At 53.0% G+C, this 23,355-nt stretch overlaps 10 protein-coding genes across 10 annotated transcripts; 6 read left to right on the top strand and 4 right to left on the bottom strand.

Moving 5' to 3' along the window:
• Positions 1-1,510: 1,510 nt before the first annotated feature.
• On the top strand, positions 1,511-1,735 carry PtrM4_111300 (uncharacterized protein; the record flags this gene model as incomplete). The annotated part of the gene is made up of 1 exon (XM_066107924.1): positions 1,511-1,735. The coding sequence occupies one exon, from the start codon at positions 1,511-1,513 to the stop codon at positions 1,733-1,735; it is 225 nt and encodes a 74-aa protein (XP_065962373.1).
• A 2,849-nt stretch (positions 1,736-4,584) lies between these two features.
• On the bottom strand, positions 4,585-7,440 carry PtrM4_111310 (DUF2461 multi-domain protein; the record flags this gene model as incomplete). Its single annotated transcript, XM_066107925.1, has 8 exons — positions 4,585-4,704; positions 4,942-5,082; positions 5,610-5,818; positions 6,353-6,446; positions 6,594-6,631; positions 6,677-6,695; positions 6,744-6,859; positions 6,909-7,440. 8 exons carry the CDS (start codon positions 7,438-7,440, stop codon positions 4,585-4,587), a joined length of 1,269 nt encoding a protein of 422 aa, XP_065962374.1.
• Positions 7,441-7,609: 169 nt separating this feature from the next.
• Positions 7,610-8,579, top strand: PtrM4_111320 (TYW3 domain containing protein; the record flags this gene model as incomplete). The annotated part of the gene is made up of 2 exons (XM_001935643.2): positions 7,610-8,035; positions 8,082-8,579. 2 exons carry the CDS (start codon positions 7,610-7,612, stop codon positions 8,577-8,579), a joined length of 924 nt encoding a protein of 307 aa, XP_001935678.1.
• Positions 8,580-10,058: 1,479 nt separating this feature from the next.
• PtrM4_111330 (uncharacterized protein) lies at positions 10,059-10,253 on the top strand (the record flags this gene model as incomplete). Its single annotated transcript, XM_001935642.2, has 1 exon — positions 10,059-10,253. One exon carries the CDS (start codon positions 10,059-10,061, stop codon positions 10,251-10,253), a length of 195 nt encoding a protein of 64 aa, XP_001935677.2.
• A 423-nt stretch (positions 10,254-10,676) lies between these two features.
• Positions 10,677-13,480, bottom strand: PtrM4_111340 (BglX, Beta-glucosidase-related glycosidase; the record flags this gene model as incomplete). Its single annotated transcript, XM_001935641.2, has 2 exons — positions 10,677-12,848; positions 12,896-13,480. 2 exons carry the CDS (start codon positions 13,478-13,480, stop codon positions 10,677-10,679), a joined length of 2,757 nt encoding a protein of 918 aa, XP_001935676.2.
• Positions 13,481-13,961: 481 nt separating this feature from the next.
• PtrM4_111350 (GltA, Citrate synthase) lies at positions 13,962-15,582 on the bottom strand (the record flags this gene model as incomplete). Its single annotated transcript, XM_001935640.2, has 5 exons — positions 13,962-14,174; positions 14,226-15,204; positions 15,254-15,410; positions 15,462-15,480; positions 15,535-15,582. 5 exons carry the CDS (start codon positions 15,580-15,582, stop codon positions 13,962-13,964), a joined length of 1,416 nt encoding a protein of 471 aa, XP_001935675.1.
• Positions 15,583-16,102: 520 nt separating this feature from the next.
• On the top strand, positions 16,103-18,015 carry PtrM4_111360 (AceA, Isocitrate lyase; the record flags this gene model as incomplete). The annotated part of the gene is made up of 3 exons (XM_001935639.2): positions 16,103-16,517; positions 16,579-16,867; positions 16,917-18,015. 3 exons carry the CDS (start codon positions 16,103-16,105, stop codon positions 18,013-18,015), a joined length of 1,803 nt encoding a protein of 600 aa, XP_001935674.2.
• Positions 18,016-18,266: 251 nt separating this feature from the next.
• On the top strand, positions 18,267-19,546 carry PtrM4_111370 (Pex14-N domain containing protein; the record flags this gene model as incomplete). Its single annotated transcript, XM_001935638.2, has 2 exons — positions 18,267-18,689; positions 18,743-19,546. The coding sequence occupies 2 exons, from the start codon at positions 18,267-18,269 to the stop codon at positions 19,544-19,546; spliced, it is 1,227 nt and encodes a 408-aa protein (XP_001935673.2).
• A 374-nt stretch (positions 19,547-19,920) lies between these two features.
• PtrM4_111380 (DUF726 multi-domain protein) lies at positions 19,921-22,251 on the top strand (the record flags this gene model as incomplete). Its single annotated transcript, XM_001935637.2, has 2 exons — positions 19,921-21,822; positions 22,231-22,251. The coding sequence occupies 2 exons, from the start codon at positions 19,921-19,923 to the stop codon at positions 22,249-22,251; spliced, it is 1,923 nt and encodes a 640-aa protein (XP_001935672.2).
• Positions 22,252-22,555: 304 nt separating this feature from the next.
• On the bottom strand, positions 22,556-23,158 carry PtrM4_111390 (uncharacterized protein; the record flags this gene model as incomplete). The annotated part of the gene is made up of 1 exon (XM_066107926.1): positions 22,556-23,158. The coding sequence occupies one exon, from the start codon at positions 23,156-23,158 to the stop codon at positions 22,556-22,558; it is 603 nt and encodes a 200-aa protein (XP_065962375.1).
• Positions 23,159-23,355: the final 197 nt, after the last annotated feature.

Here is a 23,355-nt window from a genome sequence, read left to right on the forward strand (position 1 = left end):
GGAGAGGTCTGGTCCGAGGGTGTGTTGAAAGTGTTTGTGAGGTGTCGGAGTGAGTGGAGTGAAAGGCTTCTCGAAGCGCGTGGAGGAGACGGGAACCCAAGAGCGTGGAAGCGAAAAAGGAGATTCAGGTTGGAGCGGCCGCTATTACTACCCACCGCGTGCCCGAACTCAACCTTCTCGCCGCCTCGACTGGGATTGGGAATGGATTGGGAATTAATCCCTGCTGGCCCCATGCAGCGACGACGGCGACGGTCCGCCAAACGCGCTAAAAGCCATGCGGCACCCTCCTCCACTCTTGCAGTTGCGCCCTCGACGTGCAGCGACACACCGTGACAAGAGCAGCCAGCACGCCGCTTGGTGTGGGTTGTGGGCCTCGCCGCTTTCGCGCCTGTCCCACGTCGCATCTGCACCCAAGCAGTAGAGCTTAAAGCTGAGAGGAGCAAAGCTGAGAGGAGCAGCCCGCCCCCTTGCTGTTTGGCGTATGACTTGGTGTACTGGGGGCCCGTGTGCATGATGCTGCGGGCCGGCAGCTTGCTTGAGATGTGTGACTCGCCAAGAGCTCGGGGACTCCCGTCGCGCTGTGATCTACGAGCCTTTAATTATACACGCCGCCGCAATAATAAAAGTGCTGCCATGTTGGCAGAACGGTGACGACAGGCACAGCAGCCGCGCTTCTCGTCACGTCGTCCGCGCGCTTGCAGCTTGTAAGAGAGTCGACTGGCCAACTCGCGCGCGCGCATCCGCTCTGTCCGTGTCCAGGTCGAGCCAGCGCTGCAGCTCTTAGGTCTGCCAGCCATGCAAGGAAAGTGGCACAGTAGTGGGAGCACCTCGGGCTCTTGAGTCGCTGACGGGCCGTCTCTGCCTCGTCCGTCCTCGTGTCGCTCGCTGCTCGCTCCCCTTTGCGAGGGGGCCAGCTCACAAACCACGGTACGAGCCTGGGTCCGGTCAGTCGTCGTACAACTGTTGCTGTTCTGCTTTTTGCTCCCGGCCCCGTCATGGTGACGACGACGACAAGTCCCATCCCGCATCTTGTCTTGTCTTGTCTTGATTCACGCCGTGCAGGGATGCGAGGGACCGTTCCTTCGACCGCCGCCCCTTCACACAACCCACAACGCTGCAATATCTGATAGGGCTGATGCGTCCGGCTCCGTCGGCCAATTTGCTCTTGGACAACGGCAACAACCCTGCTCGACTGTTGGTGTGTAACACGTCCGCCTCGGCAAACCTTTGCTTGCACTTGCACTTGCACTTGCAGCCTTGTGACGTGACGGCCACCAAACTACGAGTCAAGGCCAATGCCGGTACCACTCGGCCACTGGAAGCCAACTCGCTCGCGGGGCATAGAGGGCGGGAGAGCCGATGTCTTGCGCCGGGAGAACCGTTCGCCCTTCCAACTCTGCTAGTTCAACTTCAACGAGCCAGTAATGCCGATTCTGGCCAGCCTCGTGAAAACTCAATCTCATACTGTAGGGAGACTTCAGCTGTCGTGTAAGACGGCCGGCATGCGACCATGCCCACTTTCCTTGCTCGAATCACATCCCCCAATCTGGCCTCCACAATTTGGCGAAGCTTGCCTCCCTTGCGCCGCGAACGCTTGCACTTGCCAACTCGTGCTCAGACCGACGACGCGCCCTGCACCCCCACTGATTCCACTCCTGCCACTACCACTACAAACAACCAGACGGCACTTGTCACCCTCTCGTGCTCAAGTGGCGGTGCCGGAGCTCCCGCCTGATGACGACAACCTCGGACTTGTGCGGATGTAGGCACTCGTGCCATGGAGAATCGCGAAACACCTGCGCATTCAGCCTCGGCTGCTCGTCGGTCAATTTTTCACTGGCTGCATAATCCGTGACGATGCCCAAATCTCCATTCAGGAAATTGTCACCCGTACAGACTTCACCATCAAGGAACCAACTAACCAACTAACCAACGCCAGGAATTCCTTTTTCCTCCAAACCAACTCGACAAAATGGGGCGGACGGCCCGCACAATCCATATCTATCCATATCTACCCATCTCTTGCCTGTTCCACTGAAAAGGTTCCATCGAGCCCACTCTCCCCTCGGCCAATCACCACATGTCCCCATTCAAAACTACTCAACTCCTGCGCCCATCCCACCTGGCGTGTGCCTTGCAGCAGCTTGCTGACGGGTAAATCCCTATCGTGCCATGCGCGGATAAAAAAAGCCTTCACCAGGTCACAAGACGTCCTGGTACCGGTCAAACTCCCTTTTCCCGGCCAACTTACTCTGCTGCACTGGATGGAATTGCATCAAGCGGGCTTACCGGTCGCAGCCAATCGCATTAAATTACTGTTGTGGTTTGATTGTCTGCCACACCGCATTTCGTCTTCCGAGTCAGTCACGAGGCCACAATAGATGAGGGCCGATGCAGTGGTCTGGGGAAGGGTCAGGCTGGGAACGAGTTGCTGGACGCTGCACGGTTTAGCACACACATGTCAGCAGCCTTGTGCTTGTACGCTGCCCAAAGTGCCGTTGAATGCCGTTGATGACGGTTACACCAACTGAACGGTGCATTTGTGGGGTAGAACAGCAAGCCGGATATGCACATGTGATCTTCAGCCGCAGCCCTCGCCTTTCTCCAAACCAAATAGCCGCACGACGCACACGAAGCCTGCGGCGCGAAGCACATGCTGTACCTCAGCAGCGTAGCCGTATCTACAAGTGCGGGAACAGCGCGTCAACCGCCTCGGGGGCTCCATTGGTACCATGTGTATCAGCGGCCCGGGACGAGATGTGGAATTCCCGCAGGTATCCCGTTGACAGGTAGATTAACGAAGTTTGTATCACCAAGTCTTACCCGCCATATGCATAGCATAGATGGATATTGTGGAGGCTGCATGTCTGTGCGTCCATAAGCAGTAGAAAGACACCGTGTCGCTTGTGCCGCGTTTCGTGTCCCGCCATCTGCACGTAAATCCAGAAGCAGAGATAGCAGACGGGAAGATATCGTCCAAGGCGGATGGTGTCCTGTGCGCCTGTGCCACCAGTACCGTGTCTGACAAGCGGGGAGAACGCAGGCAACAAGGACACTGTGTGTGTGTGGTGTGTGAACAAACAACTCTCACCGATCTGCCTGAAAACGACGCACCTTGTTGACCCGTCATGGCTATGCAATGCCATGCATCTGCTCATGACTGTGTTGCAACATTGCTCATCGCAAGAGTTCCGTCCTTGCAGTAGCACGCTGTGAGGGACCACGATAGGCGGCCCATTTAACCTCGTCGCTCTTGTATCGCTGCGGGCGGCCGCCCCTTCTTCGGACGGCCAATATTGAAATTGAATTTCCCTCAGCAGACTCGACATGCCACCATGTACGTATCAATGCACGCTAGGATAATCGATGGAGCAGTGGCATCGTTCGGACCGCGACACGTTTTGGCAGCGTAAGATGCAACCGTATCACCAAACGCCGGTAATTATCATCTGGCGGACTGCAAGCCATGCGGGCCCAGCGATCAGCCCGACGGGTGCTAATTCGCGGAAGAAAGAAGCATTGCACTTTATCGGTGTGAATGAATCGTTGGCCTTGTGGCCTTACGAACACACCGCCGTTTGGTGGCTTGACCAAAGCCACGAGGGCCGTCTTGTACAACGGGCCAACTTAACAGACCAGTCGGCCAGGATTGAGTTTGACATGTTTTGGGCCTCGAGGGTGATGGCGTAAGTCTTAGACAACAACGCGTGCGACGGAAGAAGGGCAATCCGTTCGTTCTTCCGGCTCTGTGCGAGTACAGGACGCTGACGGATGCCGCAGTTAGCCGCCGCAAACTCCATCAGACGCTCAACGACTTGCTAAGCCAACGATTTGCTAAGCCAACGATTTGCCAAGCCAACGACCTGCTGAGCCAACGACTTGCTGAGCGCGCCGTCATGAGATGCAGCTCGCCTTGATCAGACGCGTTAGGGCGGAAGCCCATGCATCCCAGACGGACAACGAGTGCGCCCCGGGCCGTGGCCGTATCAGCCTAACGCAACGTGTGCAGCATGTCACAGTGCAAAGTCTGTTGTATGGAGAGGCAGCTGATGGGGCAACTCACTATACAGAAGGCAGTGGCAACACCTGGCCACCCCAGCGATGCACTTCTGCATTGTCATCGACTAGGCGACGCAGTCATGCATCCTCAGTCATCGGCAAAGTCGCGCGCGAGGGAGCGAGCAGCAGCGTGCACTGCCTCCCCTGGCTTGTCTGGCCCAACACGAACGGCTAAGAAAAGACGGCAGGCCCGCGCCTGAGCGTAGGATTAAGAACTGGGACCGGGGTCGGCCGAGCGGCTTTCCCCCTTTTGTGGATTTACACGGCCTAGCATCTGGGCCATGCAGCAGTCCCAGACCCTAAGGCTAGCGCGTCACATGACCGTTAGCGTCATGCGGTTTCCCGAGACGCCAAGTAATATCTTGGACAAGCGCAGCCCACTAGCGCACGATGACTTGGCCCGTCGCATGGCCTCTCGCTTCCACCATTGCCGAGGCGTCTATTGGCAGGTTTCGCGCTTGTGGCCCACTACGCTTGCTCGCTTTCCCACCCTCGACCAATCCGTGCGTCCTGAAATTGTTGCCATCACGCCTCTGCATCGTCGCCGCTGTCTTTGTCACGCTCCGCGTCGCTTTCGTCGTCTTCGCCGCTCGACGAGCCTGACGTGTCCTCGTCTGGCATCACCACGCTGTTGAGATATGTGATCTGCACAATGAGTTAGCCGCCACTCCCTCGTGTGCAAGGCCTTGGACAGACTGCTCTAGTCATCCCTCCGCACCTGAAGGAATCAACGAGCGGGTGACTGCAGTGCCAGCACACTACTGGCTGCCACTTTGCGACACCATCGACGTCCCTAGATAAATGGCTGCCGCTCTGGCCTAATCCTGTACCCAATCAAAGTAGAGGAGCCACCCAGGCCGAAGAAAAAAATCGTCAACTTACGAACGGCTCCAAACAGAGTACGAGCTCAGCAATTCGACTCAGTCCGCCTGTACCCACCACTTTGTCATCCTCGAGCTTTCGCCCGACGGTGAAATTGCGGAGCCGCAGGAGGTCAATGTCTTTGTGGTCATGGTCATATCCCTGGAATGCTCGTCAGCAAATATGGAACAATAAACATGTCTAATGAAACAGCGAAACATGGGCTTTGACGGGCTCAATAGTTTGGCTGGCGATATCGTCAACGGTGGAGGGGGTTTCCCCGCTGGAGCGTTGCTGATCTCGATGACCCCCAACTTTCCGCTCAACTTGTTAATTGTGCGGGGCCCCTTTGAAACTCTAATTGCCTGATCGCACGTATTTGTAACGTAGAACCTCCGAGTCCGAAACTCTGGAGCTTATCGCGCGTAATCATCGTAGTGGGCCGTTGTAGAGGCATGTAACTGCGGCATGCCATGGGAAGGCATCCTTGTAAATGGGTGTCTCTGTGTGACTTCTGCTATCGATCCGTGGCCGACAGTCGATCTCGACCGCACTGTTGACAGAAACACCCAAGCTTGACCTCCGCCGTCTCCGAATCTCGATGATGACGACATGTGACACATGATCTTCCTTGTCCGACGGGGCGGCGGGTTTCCTGATGGGGCCTTTGTGCAACAAACTTCACTTACTTTGGGGTTCCGCTTCAAAGCGTTTGACTTGTTCATCGGTATGTTCGTAAATGCCTTTACCACCTTTTTGTCGTCATCCGCGACGCCACCGAGAAAGTGCTTCCGGATGCCAGCATTCCTTAGCATGGTTTTGATCTTATGCGGTTTACGATCAATGTCCCGTCGGAGTTTCGCAAGGGTAGCTGCATCTGGCTGCCAGAACCCGCCACCTACAGCAGTCAGCACTCGCTCGGGTAGTTGTAAACATAGAAGCAATTAGGGGCATAATAGGCCGGTACGCTGCTGAATGAACACAGATCATCTAAGCGGACTTCCTGCGCACCGGCGTATAGCGTAAAGCCATGCGATACGCGATACCATGCTTCGGTAGCCGAAATCGAAACGGTCCGGAACGGTGAACGGGCGCCCGTGTGCACTATCATCAAGTAGAGCGTCGTACAACTGCAAACAGAGGCATTACACCGCACGTATAGTACAAAGCAGATGCCCGTACTGGATACAGTAAGGGTGTCCAAGGCTCGCCGCTTTTGCGAACAGTACGAACCGCGAGAAGAGGCCCGCAAGCTTGCAACCGCTTCTTGGTCACAAGGAAAGAAGTCTTCGGTATGCATGCATTATCGACGCACATGGAAGCAAAAGAAGAACCATATCGGCGACGATATCACGTCGTGGTCCGACTGAGGTTCCACAGCAGCTCGTGGCCACGGCGTCTCCACAAGGACAAGCGAGAAATGTACACGTACCTACAAAGCTTCCGCCGTTTGGTTGCACCTGAATATAGTAGTGTGCATATGGTCCCTTGCGACCGGTCCTTGACCAGGCGGCCGAGAAATAGGTCTGCGATATATTAGTATGCGTTTCGCTCGTCCTTCCACAACAGGCGGATTGGATAAGGTGCGGTGCAAACAGTGCGTGCCTTGGCCGCGCGTCGTATCGTGTGTTATGGCGCTATCGCCTAGCCATGGAGAGCGGGTATCGTCTCACCTTATATGGCGTCGGGTCTTTTGAGAAGCGAATATCTTCTAATGTGAGCACGATGTCTGGCTACAACCATAGGCCTTACTTACCTCGGTATATACGATAAATCTGAGAGTGTTAGCAAATTGATGTCATGTCCTAATCCCTCTTACTTACCACATCCTTTACTGGCAACTCTGGAATAGTCTCATCTGCCTCAATGATCTTTTCAGATACCTTTTCAGTGAATGTAGTGAAATCTTGAAACGAAGCCCGGAAGTCAGGGTCGTGTACTGTGATTGTGAGCCGCTATTCAGACACGAGACGCAATGGAGCACATACGCTTCAGCCATTGTCGGTCATTGTTGGCCGCCAGGTCTTTGAGAAACAACATCGTGTTCGGATGGATGGTATGATCCAGATACGGCGTGTCGCCTGCATCACGAGCTTTCGGCTTTTTGATAACCAGCTGAGTCCCTGGCTCAAGCTTGGCACCAGGCTTCCATAACTCTTTCTCATCCGCGTGCTTTTTGTAAATGGGTATTTTCTTCACAGCAGAGCCTTTGGGTTTCACTTGTTCGGTCTCGCTATCTTCGTCGCTGGCATTTTCGTCGCGTTCAGATTCCGAGGATGCGTCCTTGTCAACATGTTCCTCGTAGTCGGAGGCTTCGCCATTGTCTTCAGTTTCGTCGGGCTGCACGCCTTTCTTCGCCCCATCTCCACTGTCGTCCGTGTCGGTTTCTGGCTCGACGTAGGATTTCCTTGCCGTCGCCCTTGCTCTTTTGGACTCCCTCGCACGGGTCTCCGGTGCAGGGCGCTTGGACGTGCTACGGGGCGCTGAGGCGTTGACGCTTTTGGTCGTTTTACGTGGCATAGTGTTAGGTTAGCGTTTTGAAGAGATGATGATGTACAGAGTTTCTATGGTAGCTGTCAAAGACTCCAGATGTGTTGGGAGGTGTGAGGGAGCACAGGCCACCTATGACGCACTCGAACGCGAAAATACAGCGCGGTGTCACGAGTTTTCCTTACAGACGGAAGCAAGGATGACAACGCGCTTCGAGACTCGCAAGCGGAACATTATCGAACAGCTTGATTGTCCGGATGATGAGTATCAAGATCTGTCGCCAAAGGGCTCAATTGATGCCCCGATCAGAGATCTCATCGGCGAGATCAACAACCTTCAAGGTCTAGTCACGACCAGCAGCTGCTCAGGGCGCATCAGCATATTTTTGGAAGGCCGCAAAGCAGATGCAGGAGTAGTAGAGCCAGTCTCTGAAATTGAGGAGTCTCGTGCTGGACCTGGAGGGAAAGGTGGAGGCGGCGCATGGCTGTTCATCTCTCACGAACCAATCGAGACTAAACAGGCGACCCCTAATTACATCTCAGAGTTTGGCATGACAAAGGTAGAGGATGGGATGATAATACCCAACGTCTCTGCAAGGTATATTCACCTCAAGTTCGAGCCCATGGTAAGTTTCACAGTCACAGCAACAGGCACAGTCTGACATGAAACAGATACTCCATATCTTGAGTGCATCTCTGGAAGACGCCCAACGTGTGCTCACTGCCGCATTAGCCGGTGGCTTCCGTGAGAGTGGTGCCGTGAGCCTGGGATCAACAAAGACAGGAGAATCAAATCCAATGGTGGCAGTACGATCAGCAGGGTACTCTTTCGATTCCATCATAGGCTACCAAGACGACGAAGGTAGAAACATCGCTCTTGTTGACGAGAGATACTTGCGGACTTTGGTCGATATTGCAAACGAGCGCTTCAGAATCAATTTCGATCGCATAGGCCGATTCCGCACTGGCCTGTTGGAGATGTATCAACCTAGCACCTCCAATGGAACAGGTTCATCTAAACCAGACTGGGAAGATGCAGCCGCCAGAAAGCAAAGGAAGAGAGAAGAAGGTCTGGCAAGGCAGCAAGCTCTACAGACAGAGAAATCTAGCAGCTCTGTGGATGCATCAACGGCGGGTGATATTAACAGCATCGACGGGATGTTTTCCTAGTAGAAGTCTGCCACAGCACGGATATATTAGGATTTCATTGTTCCTAGTGGTGCCTGATATAACAAGGACTCGGAGATTTTTCGTCAACATTGTGACTCATAAAGGTTCTACAATAGTCATACATGGGAACTTTAGGTATCACGGAGGCTTCTCTTGAGTAGCGTTAAGAGTGGAGTCTGACAAAAATGTTTCCGAGAACTTGTGACACTTGCCATAAGCAAAGCGTACGGCAATGCAGACAGCTCCCAACAACTCGTACGCCCCCAGAAATAATCTCCATCTCGGAACGATATGAATAATACTCTCAATCCTGCCATATTGACGTACTCAGAAAAAACGCTTCTTACTGGCATTCGCTCCACTTTTACCTGCATCCAGCCAATAGGAGCATTAGCGTCCCTGTACATGTCTCCGACCCAGTCCGACGACTTTACCCTCCACCATCGCAACCATTTCCTCTACATAAAAGGAGCAGAACATTTCCATTTCACATTATCTACCCAGCTACATTCAACAACCACAGAATTCCAACTCTCCAACCAACAAAACACCATTCTTTCCACAAACCCAAACCTTACCCCTCACCAAACTCCAACATGTCCCTCGCAGAAGCCAACCGTCAATACTTTGAGTACTTTACCCTCTGTCCCTGTTATGAAGATATATGCTAACCAACAACCCAAAAGCTTAATCTCCTCCTCCTACGACAGCAAACCCTGGTTCGCAAAAGTAAACAACCAAGTCGCAGACTTCCTGCGTGCTGAACTATCCTGGATCGGCATCCCATTCGTCAACATGGGATCGAGTAACGAAGCCACGGGAGAAGTCCGACTTTTGGACTATGCGTGTGGTACGGGGCTTATGACTAGGGTATGTTTTTTCTCCTCTTTGTGGTCTTTCCCTTGGCAAGTCCGTTATTATATTCTTCTGGTACATACAAACGGAAACAAAACACACATTCCTTCCAACACAACAGATGCCTTTTCCTGAAAAAACTCAATCCACACACAGGTCTTCGCCCCCTACGTAACCTCCACCGTCGCTATCGACATATCCTCAAAAATGATATCGGAATACACCTCCCGCGCCGCCTCTTCCCCTTCCCCCTCTTCCATCACAGCAACAACCGGTAACCTCTTCGATAAAACCAACCCCTCACCTCCAGAACTCTCATCCCCCCAGTACTTCAACTTCGACATCGCAACTGTAGGTTTCGGCTTCCACCACTTCGAAGACGTGGTGTATGCGGCAAGCCAGTTGAAGCAACGGTTGCGTCCTGGTGGTGTGTTGGTAATTAATGATTTCTTGGAGGGAGGGGATGTGCTTGTTGATGAGGGGGGGGATGTGGTGGAGGGGAGTGAGGGGGTTCATCATCACCATCATCATCACCACGGACACGACCACGGCCATAAACACGCAGATGCGGATGCTAACGTAACCCACGACACCGACGACACATCCGCCGCCTTCCACAAGAAAATGAGCGCCTCAATCGTCGTCCCGAACTTCACCGTCGAGGGCGTGAGGAAGTTCTTCACAGAAGCCGGGTTTGTAGACGTGGATGTTGTGACGAATAAGGAGAAGAGTTATATGGAGTTTGGGGGGAAGAAGGTGTATCGGACGATTTTGTTTGCGAAGGGGAGGAGGCCTGTCGACGAGAAGAGTGAGCTTTGAACTGTGAGAGTGGAGTGGAGTGGAGTGGACGTGTGCATGTAGATGAGATAAGATTTGTAAATTTCAGAATACAAGGAAATACATAGGGAAACAGTGACCACCACTCTCACAAACCTCCAATGGTGAGATGTATATATCAACACACCATACCATGGATATCACCACCCCACTATACACACTATACATAATAAAACGAAACGCCTCTCAACCCCAGCACTACACCCACCTTAAACAAAAATATTCCTCACCACGTCTCCTCAACCCTCAAATCCCTACTCGAAAACCCCACCCCAACCCCAAACACACCCATAGGCATCACCCAATTCTGCCTCCCCACATCCCAATAGCTCAAATCGCGTCTACTAATATCAAACCTCACCAACCTCTTCTCCCCCATCTTCAACTCCACCTTTTCAAAACCCCTCAGCACGCGAACAGGGAAATTAACCTCCTCACCCGTCTCGGGATCTTTGTAGTTTTGGGGAAGAGAGATGTAGAGTTGGACGACTTGTGCGCCGTCCTTGTCGCCCGTGTTTTCGAGCGACACGGAGGCGGTGAGGATGGTGGTGTAGAGGTCGGGGTTTCCGCCGGGGCCGCCGCCTGCGTCGCTGAGGGGGATGGGGGGTCGATTGGGGTGGGAGGGGAGGAGGGGGATTTGATGCCGCTGATGGAGGTGAGCCAGGGGTAGATGTAGCGTTCTACTTTGTGGAAGCCTGGGGGGAAGAGCACGGATTCTGGATTGGGCAGTTCGGTGGAGTAGGTTGGTGGTGTTAGGCCTGCAGGACGCGCTTTGGGAAGAGGGGTCTTTGGGGCCTTTGCTTCGATGAGGAGGGACGATAGGGAGAATTCGGTGTAGGAAAGTCCGTAGCCGAACTCGTAGCGTGGAGTGATGTTTTGCTTGTCAAAGTAGCGGTAGTCGATGTAGAGGCCTTCGGAGAAGTTTTGTTGCGGCGCGAGACCATCGGATGGTGTGGGGAGGTACTTGACTTTGCTGCCTGGACCGTAGTCGTCCTCGTTCTTTGCGATTGTATAGGGTAGACGGCCGGATGGGTTTACGTCTCCGAAGAGGACGTCTACAATTGCGTTACCAGACTCTGTTCCGGGTAGATTGGCGATGATTACGGCTCGGACGTTCATGATGTCGATGAAGTTTTCCAGGATGACAGGTCCTACAGTGTGAATAACAACAACGACGTCGCCCATGCCTTCGCCGCAGCCTTTGGCTACATCCTGGATGAGCTGATCTCCACCCTTTTGTAAGTTTAGATCGGGCCTATCGCCACGAATGTTCTCGTAGCGCTCGTAGCCTTCTCCTGCATCAGCGTTGGCGAAGACAATGCAAAGGTCCTGGTCCTCGAGAATCTCCTTGGTGCTGGGGAGTTTATTCTCCAGCCAATCCGTGACGTAAACAGTCTCGTTGTCGAAAGCTTCTCGGATAGCAGACAACGGCTCAACAAGATACGTGAAGTTGACGGCACCAGACCCCCAACCTGAGGCCAACGTTCCTTCATTGCAGCTCTGATCAGGGCAGTGGTTGATACCTTCCTTGGGCAAACGTGCATCTTCACCAAAGACACCAACGCGGAACTTTGTCTTTGCATTTCCGGTCTTCCAGCCTTTGCGGTCTAGCGGTAGCGTGTTGCCGTCGTTCTTCACCAATACGGTGCCTTCGGCTGCGACACGACGCACCAAATGCCCATGAGCCTCCTTTCCTTCTCCTTGAGCGTTGACGTACTGGTTCACTACACCAGTTTCGTGATTCGAAGGGCTGCCTTCGTGCAGTTTGCCAATGCGATCATTGGCCCAAGAAGAAAAGTTGGGCCCGTCGTTTTCCCATTTGTCTTGTCCGACCTGGTACCAGGATGCAACAATTCGAGTGACCATATCGTCGACGCGATCGATGGGCACACTGCCGTTGAGAACGGCCCTGCTAAGCTCGCCGCCCCACAGGCTGTTGCCCTTGGCCCATCTGAGACCGTCTCCAGGCATAGTCATATCCAAGCCAGCAAGTGCGCTCGCTACACCTGAACGTTGTGCCAACCAGTCACTCTGAACGAAGCCCTGGAAACCAAGTTCATCCTTCAAGACGCCGTTGAGGAGCTTGGAGTTTTGGCAGGCATAGCTGGAGTTGACCTGGTTGTACGAGCACATGACGGACGTCACACCAGCTTTGACAGAGTCGGCAAAGGGCCATGCGTAGATCTCGTGAAGGGTGCGGTCGTCGATGTTGCTAGATATGGCATTGGGTAGGCCCCACTCCCATGCCTGTCTGAAGTGTTCCTGCTCGTTAGCAATGTAATGCTTGGCGGTAGCCATGACACCCTCTTCTTGGATACCCTTGATGGTTTGTGCAGCAGCAATGCCTTGGAGTACAGGGTCGGAGCCGAAGCCCTCCCAGACACGACCGCCAGCTGGCATACGGCCGAGAGGACCCATTGCAGGACCAAGCAAGACGTTGACGCCCTTGAGCCGCGCCTCTTTTCCATGTGCCTTGCCGCGCAGGTACATGAGTTCCTTGTTCCATGTCGCCCCTGTTGTGATGCCGGCGGGGAAGGCGGTGATGTTGTCAGCGAAGCGAATACCCAGCGGTCCGTCCTAGGTGGATTAGCACCAGTAAACAGCAAGCCCATTAGAATACGTACCTGCAGACACAGACTGGGGAATTTGAGCCTATCAACGCGCCCAGTTTGGCCCACGCACAGATCCATAGCCCATCCTGTCCCCGTTGTGATGTTTACCTTTTCAGGCAACGTCATTTGCTTGACGAGTGCAGCCGCCTTCTTGTAGCTCTCCTCCCACGCCTTATCGGTGCCACCCTTTGGCGAGGGATACCACGGCGGACTCAAACCATCTTCGGGCGCCGAAACTTTGTATGCCCAGATTCCTCCCGTCGCAAGTATCAGGACAGTCACTGCGAGGAAGACCAGCAGCCAGCAGCAAAACCGCCCTGGAGCGATGCGAGACTTTGCTGGGCGGGTTGGGAAGGGCGTGGCCGACTCGTTGTCCCTGTCCCTGTACGAGGTTCGGCGTATCTTAAGGTCGCCTTTGCTCTTCTTGCGCCGTATCTTGCTGTCGAATGCGAGGGGATCGTGTTCCTCGAGATCTTCTAGCGTTCCGTTGGAATCTGAGGAGAAGCGCGTCGGGGTTTCAAGATCGTCGTCGACAGGTGCATCGAGTTTGGCATACTGTATGCCGCGACGCAGCTCGTGCGACTCGTAAGGCGCCATTTGGTGTAAAATATGTGAATTAATTCAAAAGATAGGACTGTAAAAGTATAGTTGTGATGGCCGACTTGAGCGACGAGGCTATCGGAACGGCGCGAGCGTGAAGCCCTGTTTATATTGAGGCTAGCATTGAAGTGTGCATGTCAAAGTTGCAACAACAACAACAACAAGTCGACAATCGAAAGGGAAATGGCGAGGCGAATGAATGTCAAGAAGCGAAACTATCTTTGCTGTGGGGGACGAGGGAGCACAGAGAGTACAGCCACAGTCGTGGCTCGAGATGGACGTTTCATCGGGCCGGCATGGCGTCTCGTCCCTGACTAGGTGCCGATCACATGGGGCAGCTCCCCCACTAACCAAGCATCTTCCCGTTCCGCAAGGCTTCGCAAAACCATTCACTTTGTTTGCCTCACAGGCTACTTCATCTTGGTCGGAAGCAGTGGTATTCATTACAGTCATATGGTCAAAGGTACTACCTCTATGCTTACGCGCCAACCTGATCCAGTATACCCTGAAGGTTAATCGACTTTGGTCGCTCGATAGGCAGACCCAGTGCCCTGTCCCAGATGAGTTGTGCGAGCGGGCCCAGACCACGACTGACACCGAAAGTCGCAGTGTAGTAGAGCGTCTCCTTGAAGCCGTAGTGGTGGAAGAGGACGCCCGAAGACGAATCGACGTTGGGGAAGGGGTTCTTAGTCTACGCAAAACGTCAGCAACAAGCCAAGATCCAGGTATTGGCAACGCTTACCTTGCCGTGCTCCTTGAGTACATCGGGTGCAACTTCAGAGTTCTTCTTCACTAGCTGATAGACAGGGTCTGCTGCGATTTCTGGTCGCGCGTTTGCAAAGTCCATGAGAGCTTCAAATCGCGGGTCGGGCTTCCTCAACACGGCGTGTCCGTATCCCGGAATCACACGTCCAGACTTGAGAACGCTCCAAAGGAACTCGTTGACGTCCTTTTCGGTGAACTTCTCACCGACGACCTTTTGCATGTCGAGGATGAAACGCAGCACCTCCTGAGCAGCCAAACCGTGCAAGGGTCCAGCCAGACCTTGGAGACCAGCGCTGTAGCTCAAGAAGGGGTCGCTGAGCGCTGAGCCGACCAGATGTGTTGCGTGTGCAGAGACATTGCCACCCTCGTGGTCACCATGCAGAGCCAGGTACAACCGGAGGAGGTCCTGGAAACCCTCGTTCTCCTTGCCTGACTTGCCCAACATGGCAGCAAAGTTGTATGCCCAATCTTGGTTCAAGTCGACCTCTGCCGGAAGAGCACCTCCACCACGGTATGCGTTCTGGTAGATTTTCGCGGCGATGGTAGGCAGTTTCGCGAGCAAGCTGATGCAGTCGTCAAAGGTAGGCTCCCAGTAGTCGGCCTTGTTGATGCCCTTCTCGTAGGCCTTTGCGAACTTGGACTCGTAGTTCAATGCTGAGACAGCGCATGCGAATTGTGTCATGGGGTGGAGATCCTTGGGGAAGTCATCTAGCATCTTCTCGACAAACTTGGGAATGCTGGCCTTTTCAGCGAGCTCTCGTGACAGTGCGCGAGTCTGTGATACTGATGGCACTTCGCCAGTGAGAAGAAGCCAGAACATGGCCTCGGGAAGCATCTCGGTGCCAGAAGTACCCTTGGGCAGCTCTTTCTGGCAATCCTTGATCGTCTTGCCATGGAATCGGATACCCTCGTTCGCGTCGAGAACTGAACCTTCCCAGACCATGGCCTTGAGACCTCTTCAGTGTTGTTAGCATGTGCAACTGCTCGTTTCCACGGTTTGCATACCTCATGCCGCCCAGAGCATTCTCGACCTTGACATCACCAAGCTTCTTGTCGCTCTGTGCCTTGACCTTTTTCAAGAGCTCGCGCTTTGCAGGCAGAACCCTCTTGAAAGTAGTCTTGAGATCAGGCTCCGAAGAGGATGAATAGCTGCATGCTTGTACTGAAAAGTAGGTGTTAGGATTATGGGCTATTCAGAAGCGTGTCTACATACCAGAGACAAAAGGACGCGCCTTTTTGGGTTTCAGTTAGCACCAATTCCCTCTATTGAAATTCCGAAGACCTACCTTTGCAGCTCGTAGAGCTCTGGAAGCTGATCGTGCGCTCAATGCCATGGCTAGCTCAATGTGGGGTAGGACGTGGGGGAAAGCAACGATTACTCAACACACAGATTGAAGAACAGGTCAATTGACAAGCTCAATGGAAGTTCTACAGACTTGAAGAGCAGCAGGCCAAAATTGTTGATCGGTAATGCTCGGCAATATTTCCAGACGAATCGCCAGGCACGCGTTGGCCCGTTAATGCGAGCGACGTAACCAACGTACCGAGGGGCACATAGCTAGCTCCTCACGGCTATCCATGGCCTACCTCGGTTCTGACGTCGGCATGGCATTCTGGACAAGCTCTGCCGCAAACACGGTACTGCACATGCATTTACGCGACACGATAGAGTAAAATTGCCTTCCACGGGCTAACGGGATACCGAATTGAAAGAAAGCGCGTGTGGCAAACATCATCACCGAGTTGTTTCCGACTTACGGATATTTTTCCGTCCTGGAGTAGCACTCCTACGCCATCCCACTAAAACGTAGAGCGAGGTTTCTTTAAAGCTTCACTCTATACTTCATACTCACCATGTTGCGCAATATATCACGTTCGGTTGCGCGCCAGAGCAGGTCATCAAGAATCGCAAACCGAGCACCACAACTCCTCCGCCCACTCTCCACGTCCGTATGTCGCATGTCGAGCTCGACGCTCAAAGCTGTAGAACCTCCAGTATCGACAGCTCTACCCGGCGATTCGTTTCAATTACTCCCCGAAGCCGCTAAAGCAGGCCAGGCGGAAGATGCGCTCTTCGAAGAGCAGGTACAAGCCGTGAAGGACTGGTGGGCTTCGCCACGGTACAAGGGCATCAAGAGGCCATACTCTGCAGAAGATGTTGTGAGCAAGCGAGGATCGCTCCAACAATCATACCCTAGCTCGTTGATGGCACGGAAGCTCTTCAATCTACTCGAAGAGAGGGCAGCAAAGGGCGAGCCAGTACACACCAGTGCGTTTATCCTAGTCTGCATAGATAGAGTAATAGCTGATCCTGTGTTTTCAAAAATCAGTGGGTGCAATTGACCCTATCCAAATGTCGCAACAGGCTGCAAACCAAGAAGTCCTCTACGTCTCTGGTTGGGCTTGCTCGTCCGTCCTGACTACCACAAACGAAGTTTCAGCCGACTTTGGCGATTACCCATACAATACCGTACCAAACCAAGTGCAGCGCCTCTTTAAGGCTCAGCAGCTACATGATCGCAAGAACTGGGACACCAGAAGGAAGATGAGTGCGGAGGAAAGGGCAAAGACACCTTACTTGGACTATATGCGACCCATCATTGCTGATGGCGATACTGGGTGCGTAGATATGGCTCTAAAGCGGGATATCGTAACTAACACTCTATAGCCATGGAGGTCTATCAGCAGTCATCAAGCTGGCAAAGCTCTTTGCAGAGAATGGAGCCGCGGGTGTTCACTTCGAGGACCAACTCCATGGCGGCAAGAAGTGCGGACATCTCGCTGGAAAAGTCCTCGTACCAGTCGGAGACCACATCAACCGCCTCGTAGCTGCAAGATTTCAATGGGACATGATGGGCTGTGAAAACCTAGTCATTGCACGTACCGATTCGGAGAGCGGCAAGCTCATTTCCAGCGCTGTCGACGTGCGAGATCACGAGTTCATCAAAGGTGTCACAGAAGACACCGAACCGTTGGCCGAGACACTACAGAACATGGAAGCAGCAGGTGCGCCGGGCAAGGAAATCGACCAGTATGAGGCAGCATGGGTGAAGAAGCACAAGCTTGTTACCTTTGACGAGGCCGTTGTCCAACACCTCGAGAAGGAGAGCGCATCCCAATCAACAATCGATTCATACCTCGCCGAAGTCAAGCAGAACCCCGACTACTCTCTTCTCAAGCGTCGAAATGTGGCAGAAAAGTACACCAAGACACCAGTCTACTTCAACTGGGACATTCCACGCACAAGGGAAGGTTTCTACCACTACAAAGCTGGCGTTGCCGCAGCGACAAAGCGCGGCAAAGAATATGCTCCTTACGCCGACCTGCTCTGGGTCGAGACGGGCGACCCCAACGTCCAAGAAGCCGCCAGATTCGCCGGCGAAATCCGCGCTGTCCACCCTGGTAAGAAGTTTGTTTACAACCTTTCCCCAAGCTTCAACTGGATGGGCCAAGGCTTCTCTGAGGAAGCTCTCAAGTCATTTGTCTGGGATCTGGCGAAACATGGCTTTGTGTTCCAACTTATCTCACTGGCGGGTATACACTCTACTGCCACGATCACATGTGAACTAAGCAGGGCTTTCAAGGACGAGGGTATGTTGGCGTATGTCAGGTTGGTACAGTCGAGGGAGAAGGAGCTGGGCTGCGATGTCTTGACGCATCAGAAGTGGAGTGGTGCTGGGTACATTGACGGCATCTTGGGCGCGATACAAAGCGGAAGTTCGGGAAGCAAAAGTATGGGTGAGGGTAACACAGAAACAGGATTCTAAGACCCCGTAGAGTTAACCAGTTGAAATGTGTATATCGAGAAACACAGTACATGATGGTAGTCGCCATGTTCTCAAACGTGTAGGCTGATATGGCGGTTGACCCAAAGAGGAAAGGCTTGGTCTGGGGATGTTGCCTCGGTCCAGCCATGTTTCCCGAGCATGCCTCAACACCCGCAGCCACGCGCCAACATTCATCTTGTGCCAGCCACGACTCTAACCACCCCTAGTAGCCCTCCATCTTTTGCCAAAACATGTCGAATAAACCAAGTATACCCGCATGGCAACGCGCCTCGACCGATAACGCTGTATCTTCATCGCCTCTGGAGCAGGAAGACGCCAGCGCGCAACAACAGCCAGTAGAAGCTCCGACGCCGACTGAAGACGACGTTGAAAGCGAAGATGGCGGAATACAGCTATCGGAAAGTTCGGAAAGCGGAGAGTTATTGGAACAGGCGTCTCGCTTTCTAGACGACCCGGCGATTCGCGATGCGCCGAGGGAGAAGAAGGTCGCGTTTTTGGAGTCCAAGGGTGTGAGTGCTGGGGATATTGAGACGTTGCTGGGTGAGAAAGAGGAGGATGATATGAGGAAACAAAGTGTTGTGGAACAGAGTCCTACAGAGGAGAGAGAACCAGAGCATGTTGAGGAGCATGTCGACGAACAGGCGTGGCCAAGTGTAAGTGTCCAATTTCTATAACTGAAGCCCTTGATACATACCAACATCCTCAGTCACCCCCCAGAGCCGTCAACGTACCCGAATATCAACCTCAACCACGCGAAATACCACCCATCGTCACATACCCAGAGTTCCTCGCAAGCACAGAGAAGCCACCACCACTCATAACGACCAACCGCCTAGTAAACACCGCATACATAACAGGAGGTCTGATGGCAAGCATATACGGCCTATCCAAGTTTATCATTGCGCCCATGACAGAAAAGCTCGCAGAGTCGCGGCACGACTTTGCGTCACACACCCAGGCGCAATTGAAGGAACTCAATGAGCGTCTGGGCAAAGCAGTATCGGTAGACCCCGCTACCAAAGTCAAAGCAATCAAGGATATCCCAGACGATGTTTCCGAAGCAGACTCCGACCCAACAGAGCTCTATCACCGCGATTACGGCACGCAAACCACTCCCAACCTATCCCGCCGTCCCTCGACATCCTCACCTCCAGACTCCCACCCCACCGTCACCGCACACGAGAATCGCCTCAAGATTATGAAGATACATCTCCAAGAAATGGAAACCACCAGCAAATCCAGCAACACAGCACGGGATGCGTTGAGAACAAAGGTGTCTGACCTGACCTCGTATCTGTCTGAGATGGACTACCAGAGCCAGTACTACCCGAACATGGGCCGCTACGGGTCGAACTTTAGCTGGATGAGTGGTAATAGTGGGACCAGCAAGAATGATCAGATTGAAGTTTTGAAGGGCGACATTAGAGCCGTCAAGGGTGTGTTCCTCAGTGCGCGGAATTTTCCTACTGGATGGAATGCACCACCGATACCTACGGGCAGGCCGGCTTGATGAGATGGTAGTTTGGTGAAGTGTAGGATTGATATAAATAATATGATTTCTCGCGGGTTAGTTCATACTAGGATGGACATGTTGTTGTACATGACTGCTGTTACGGCTTAGTGAGGTAAATTACGACTTATTCGTTTTACAAAAACTTTCTCACATCAGCTCATGACACATGCTTGGCCATACAGGTTATTCGGAGAGCTCCGGAGTACGGTCGTCTCGATGTTGGCATGTCACTAAAGGGTAGCCACTGCCCCACTATTCTTGCTTGACGTCATACCCGATACAGCAACTCCTAGGCTGGCACCCACTCCAACAACGTGTAGATCTGCCGCTCACACATCCATCAGACCCGAACATTGCTTGAATTTGCAAGAATGTCTGGTTGGGCAAACAAGCTGTCCTCTTTTGGACACCACAAGTCTGACGACAAGGACGATACATCGCTCACCACGCTTCTCGATGTAGACCAATGCGCAGACTTGACGTTCCTGATCGCCACCATAACGGCATCTATGCGACAGTCCCTGGTCGACACATTCACCGCTGAAGAGCTCCCGATCGATTCGAAGACTGCCAAGTCAGAGGAAGAAGTACTGAGGGACGCACCCTCCAACCTCGATGATGTCGATGTTAGCCAAGAAGACAAGATCAAAAAGGAGAGACAGAAACGCGAAGAAGAGGCAAGGAAAGAACTTGCAGAGCCTGAGGTGCAAGAGCTAAAGAAGGAAATGCTAAAGTATTTCGATGGCTGGCGAGGCAACGTCATTAGTCGAATCGGCGAAATTGTCAACTCACGAGAAAAGGCAAAGGAACAAGCAAAATATGTCGAAGGGAAAAGAGTCGAAGAAGTGATCAAGCAATCTGAGGCTAGCATGACAAGTATCGAGAAGCTTGATGATCAGGAAGAAGACGAGGACAAGATCTTCAAAGACCTATACCCAGCTGTCCCAACTACTCTCACTCAACTGGACGAGAGCAAACGGACACTTATCCTGCACTCCCTCGTGCTCATCCTATTGAGTTTAGAGCACTACTCGGCACATTCTCGCGTTCTGATACTCTACCTTACAAGTTCTCTCGGGCTGAGTAGAGCCGTCCTGAAGAAAGATGAGGAAACTGTTGCACAGGGTCTATTGGAGGCAGCATCTCAGCAAATCAACGCCGACGCTGAGACTAAAAAAGCAGCTGAAGCATCACAGACGGCTCGGAAGTGGAAGGTTGGACTTGCCGGTGTTGCTGGTGCTGCGCTCATCGGAGTGACAGGTGGGCTTGCTGCTCCACTCCTCGCAGCGGGTGTGGGCAGTATGATGGGTGGTATCGGTCTAGGAGCCACAGCCGCAGCTGGCTATCTCGGGACGCTTGCTGGTTCCTCTGTCCTCGTAGGTGGACTCTTCGGAGCGTACGGGGCCAAGATGACTGGAAGGGCAATGGACGAATATGCCCGACAGGTAGAAGACTTTGCCTTTATTCCCATCCACCGCACCCAAGATCCCGAAAATCAAGACAACGAGTCTCGTCGCCTTCGTGTCGCGATAGCTGTTTCCGGCTGGCTACGCGAACCCGAGGAAGTGAGTAAACCATGGCGATACATCAACAAGGGAACGGAGGGCTTCGCACTGCGCTGGGAACTCGAGGCTCTCCTCAAGCTCGGACACAGCCTAGAGACATTCGTCACAAGCGCAGCCTGGGGTTACGCAAAGAAGAAGATTATCGAACAAACTGTCTTCGCCGCAATGGCAGCAGCAATGTGGCCGCTCGGCCTCCTCAAACTCGCAACCATGCTCGACAACCCCTTCTCCGTGGCCAAATACCGCGCGGAAAAGGCAGGAGAAGTCCTCGCCGACGCCCTCATCAACAAAGTCCAAGGCGAACGCCCCGTAACGCTCGTCGGCTACTCCCTCGGCGCCCGCCTCATCTTCTCCTGCCTCGAAAAACTCGCCGAGCGCCGAGCTTTCGGTCTCATCGAAAACGTCGTGCTAGTCGGCGCCCCTTGCCCCTCTGACGTCGCAGACTGGCGGCGCATCCGCTCCGTCGTCAGCGGCCGGTGCGTAAACGTGTTTTCGAAAAAAGACTACATCCTCGGTTTCCTATACCGCACTTCGTCTGTGCAACTTGGTGTCGCTGGTCTCCAGCCCGTTGTTGGCGTTCACGGCGTGCAGAATGTTGATGTGTCTGAGCTTGTTGATGGACATTTGCAATATCGCTTCATCACGGGTTCTATCCTGCGTAAAATCGGGTTTGAAGATGTTGATGTTGAGGAGGTGGAGCGTGCGGAGGTGGCACTTGCGAAGGAAAATAAAGCGGTTGAGGAAGAGAGGAGGAGGAATGAAGAGGGTAGGCAGGGGGAGGGCGGCGATGAGGAGAAGGAGAAGGAGGAGTTGGAGAAGGCAGTGCGGGAGAAGCAGGAGAGGAGTTGGATGCAGGTTGTGCAGCAGAAGACTAAGGGGCTGGATATTGGGGGCGTTTTTAAGGGGTTGCCGGGGAAGGTGGCGCCGGAGAAGGAGGCGGAGAGGAAGGCGGAGGCGAGTTCGGGGGGGGTTTAAGGAGGGTGTGTAAGGGTTTGAAATATGGGCAGGGGATCATGTGGAAATAGTTTGTAGGTGTTAATCGGTTGTATTATTTTTCTTTAACTATACAATAAAAGCTGTTTGTTGAGGGTTATGACTAGTACACTAATCAGGTAGAATTATCTCCAACACAAGTAGAAAAATAGTATGCGACGCGTACTTGATTACAAGAAATCAGAAATTCAAATCCCCTTACTTTATCCATTCCTATAACCTCCATTATCTACGTGTTTTCTCCTTGTCACATCCTATCACTGTGGTGGTTCACTATGCACATCTAGAGGAAAGAGTAGCGCGGCTTTTGTTTAACACACATGTTATCACGAAATGATTATATATATATTGTAGGAAACGAAGGGATATATATCCCAATAGATAAAAAAATATGACCACATTGCCGAGAAACAATCACAAGTTGACAGCCGTACACCTGTACACCCGCTCAAATATTCAGTCTCTCAATCATACCCTCTAACTCACACACAACATCATTGTACACCGCTGCCTGAAGCCTTTTGCTTTTAAGCTTAGTGCCAAAACCAAAGTTACACTGTAGACACTTTTGCGCAATCTTCTGGTACTCAGGTCCCAGAGGAGCTCGTCCAGATGCTAGACGACGAGCTGCGTAGACCTGGTCATTGCAGTCTCTCGCTATCATTTTCTCCTCGAGCGGTTTCCAATGTGCGATTTCGAGTAGAGCGACGCCTAGGAAGAAGAGAGGAAGGTTGTTGATTCCGTAGCGGATTTCGTCGCTTACTTGGTTTATTGCTTCGATGTCGTCCATGACTGTGGGCTGGTGAGGGGTTGATATTTGAGAGCTGAGATGGAGCGTTTTCAGTGATGTTTCGTCGAAGTTGGTTCCGCTTCCGAAATAACCTAGCTGGTTTAGACGCCAACGTTCCTGGAGCCATGGTGTGTCATTGTATTGCAAGATTGCTATAGCAGCTTTATGGGCGAGCTTGAGCTGGTCCTGCAAATCGAGGGCGTCATCGGCTTCTTGCTGCATGATGTCGAATACAGAGTAGACTGTATTGTACTCTGGCATGTTGGGTGTCTTGCGTTTGGCGAACATACTTGTCAACGAGCGAGCCGGCTCGCTCAGCTCGCTCGGCTTGGACGTTTTGACCAAGCCGAATGAGCTGAGCGCGCAGTGCGCGCTTGCAAGCCGAGCGAGCTTAGGGATAGGCGCTCGCTCAGTCAGCTTGCTTAGCTTGGTTGGATGGGGCGGTTGGAAACTTGGGG

This window comes from Pyrenophora tritici-repentis, chromosome 5 (genome assembly GCF_003171515.1).
Source record: "Pyrenophora tritici-repentis strain M4 chromosome 5, whole genome shotgun sequence".
NCBI lineage: Eukaryota > Fungi > Ascomycota > Dothideomycetes > Pleosporales > Pleosporaceae > Pyrenophora > Pyrenophora tritici-repentis.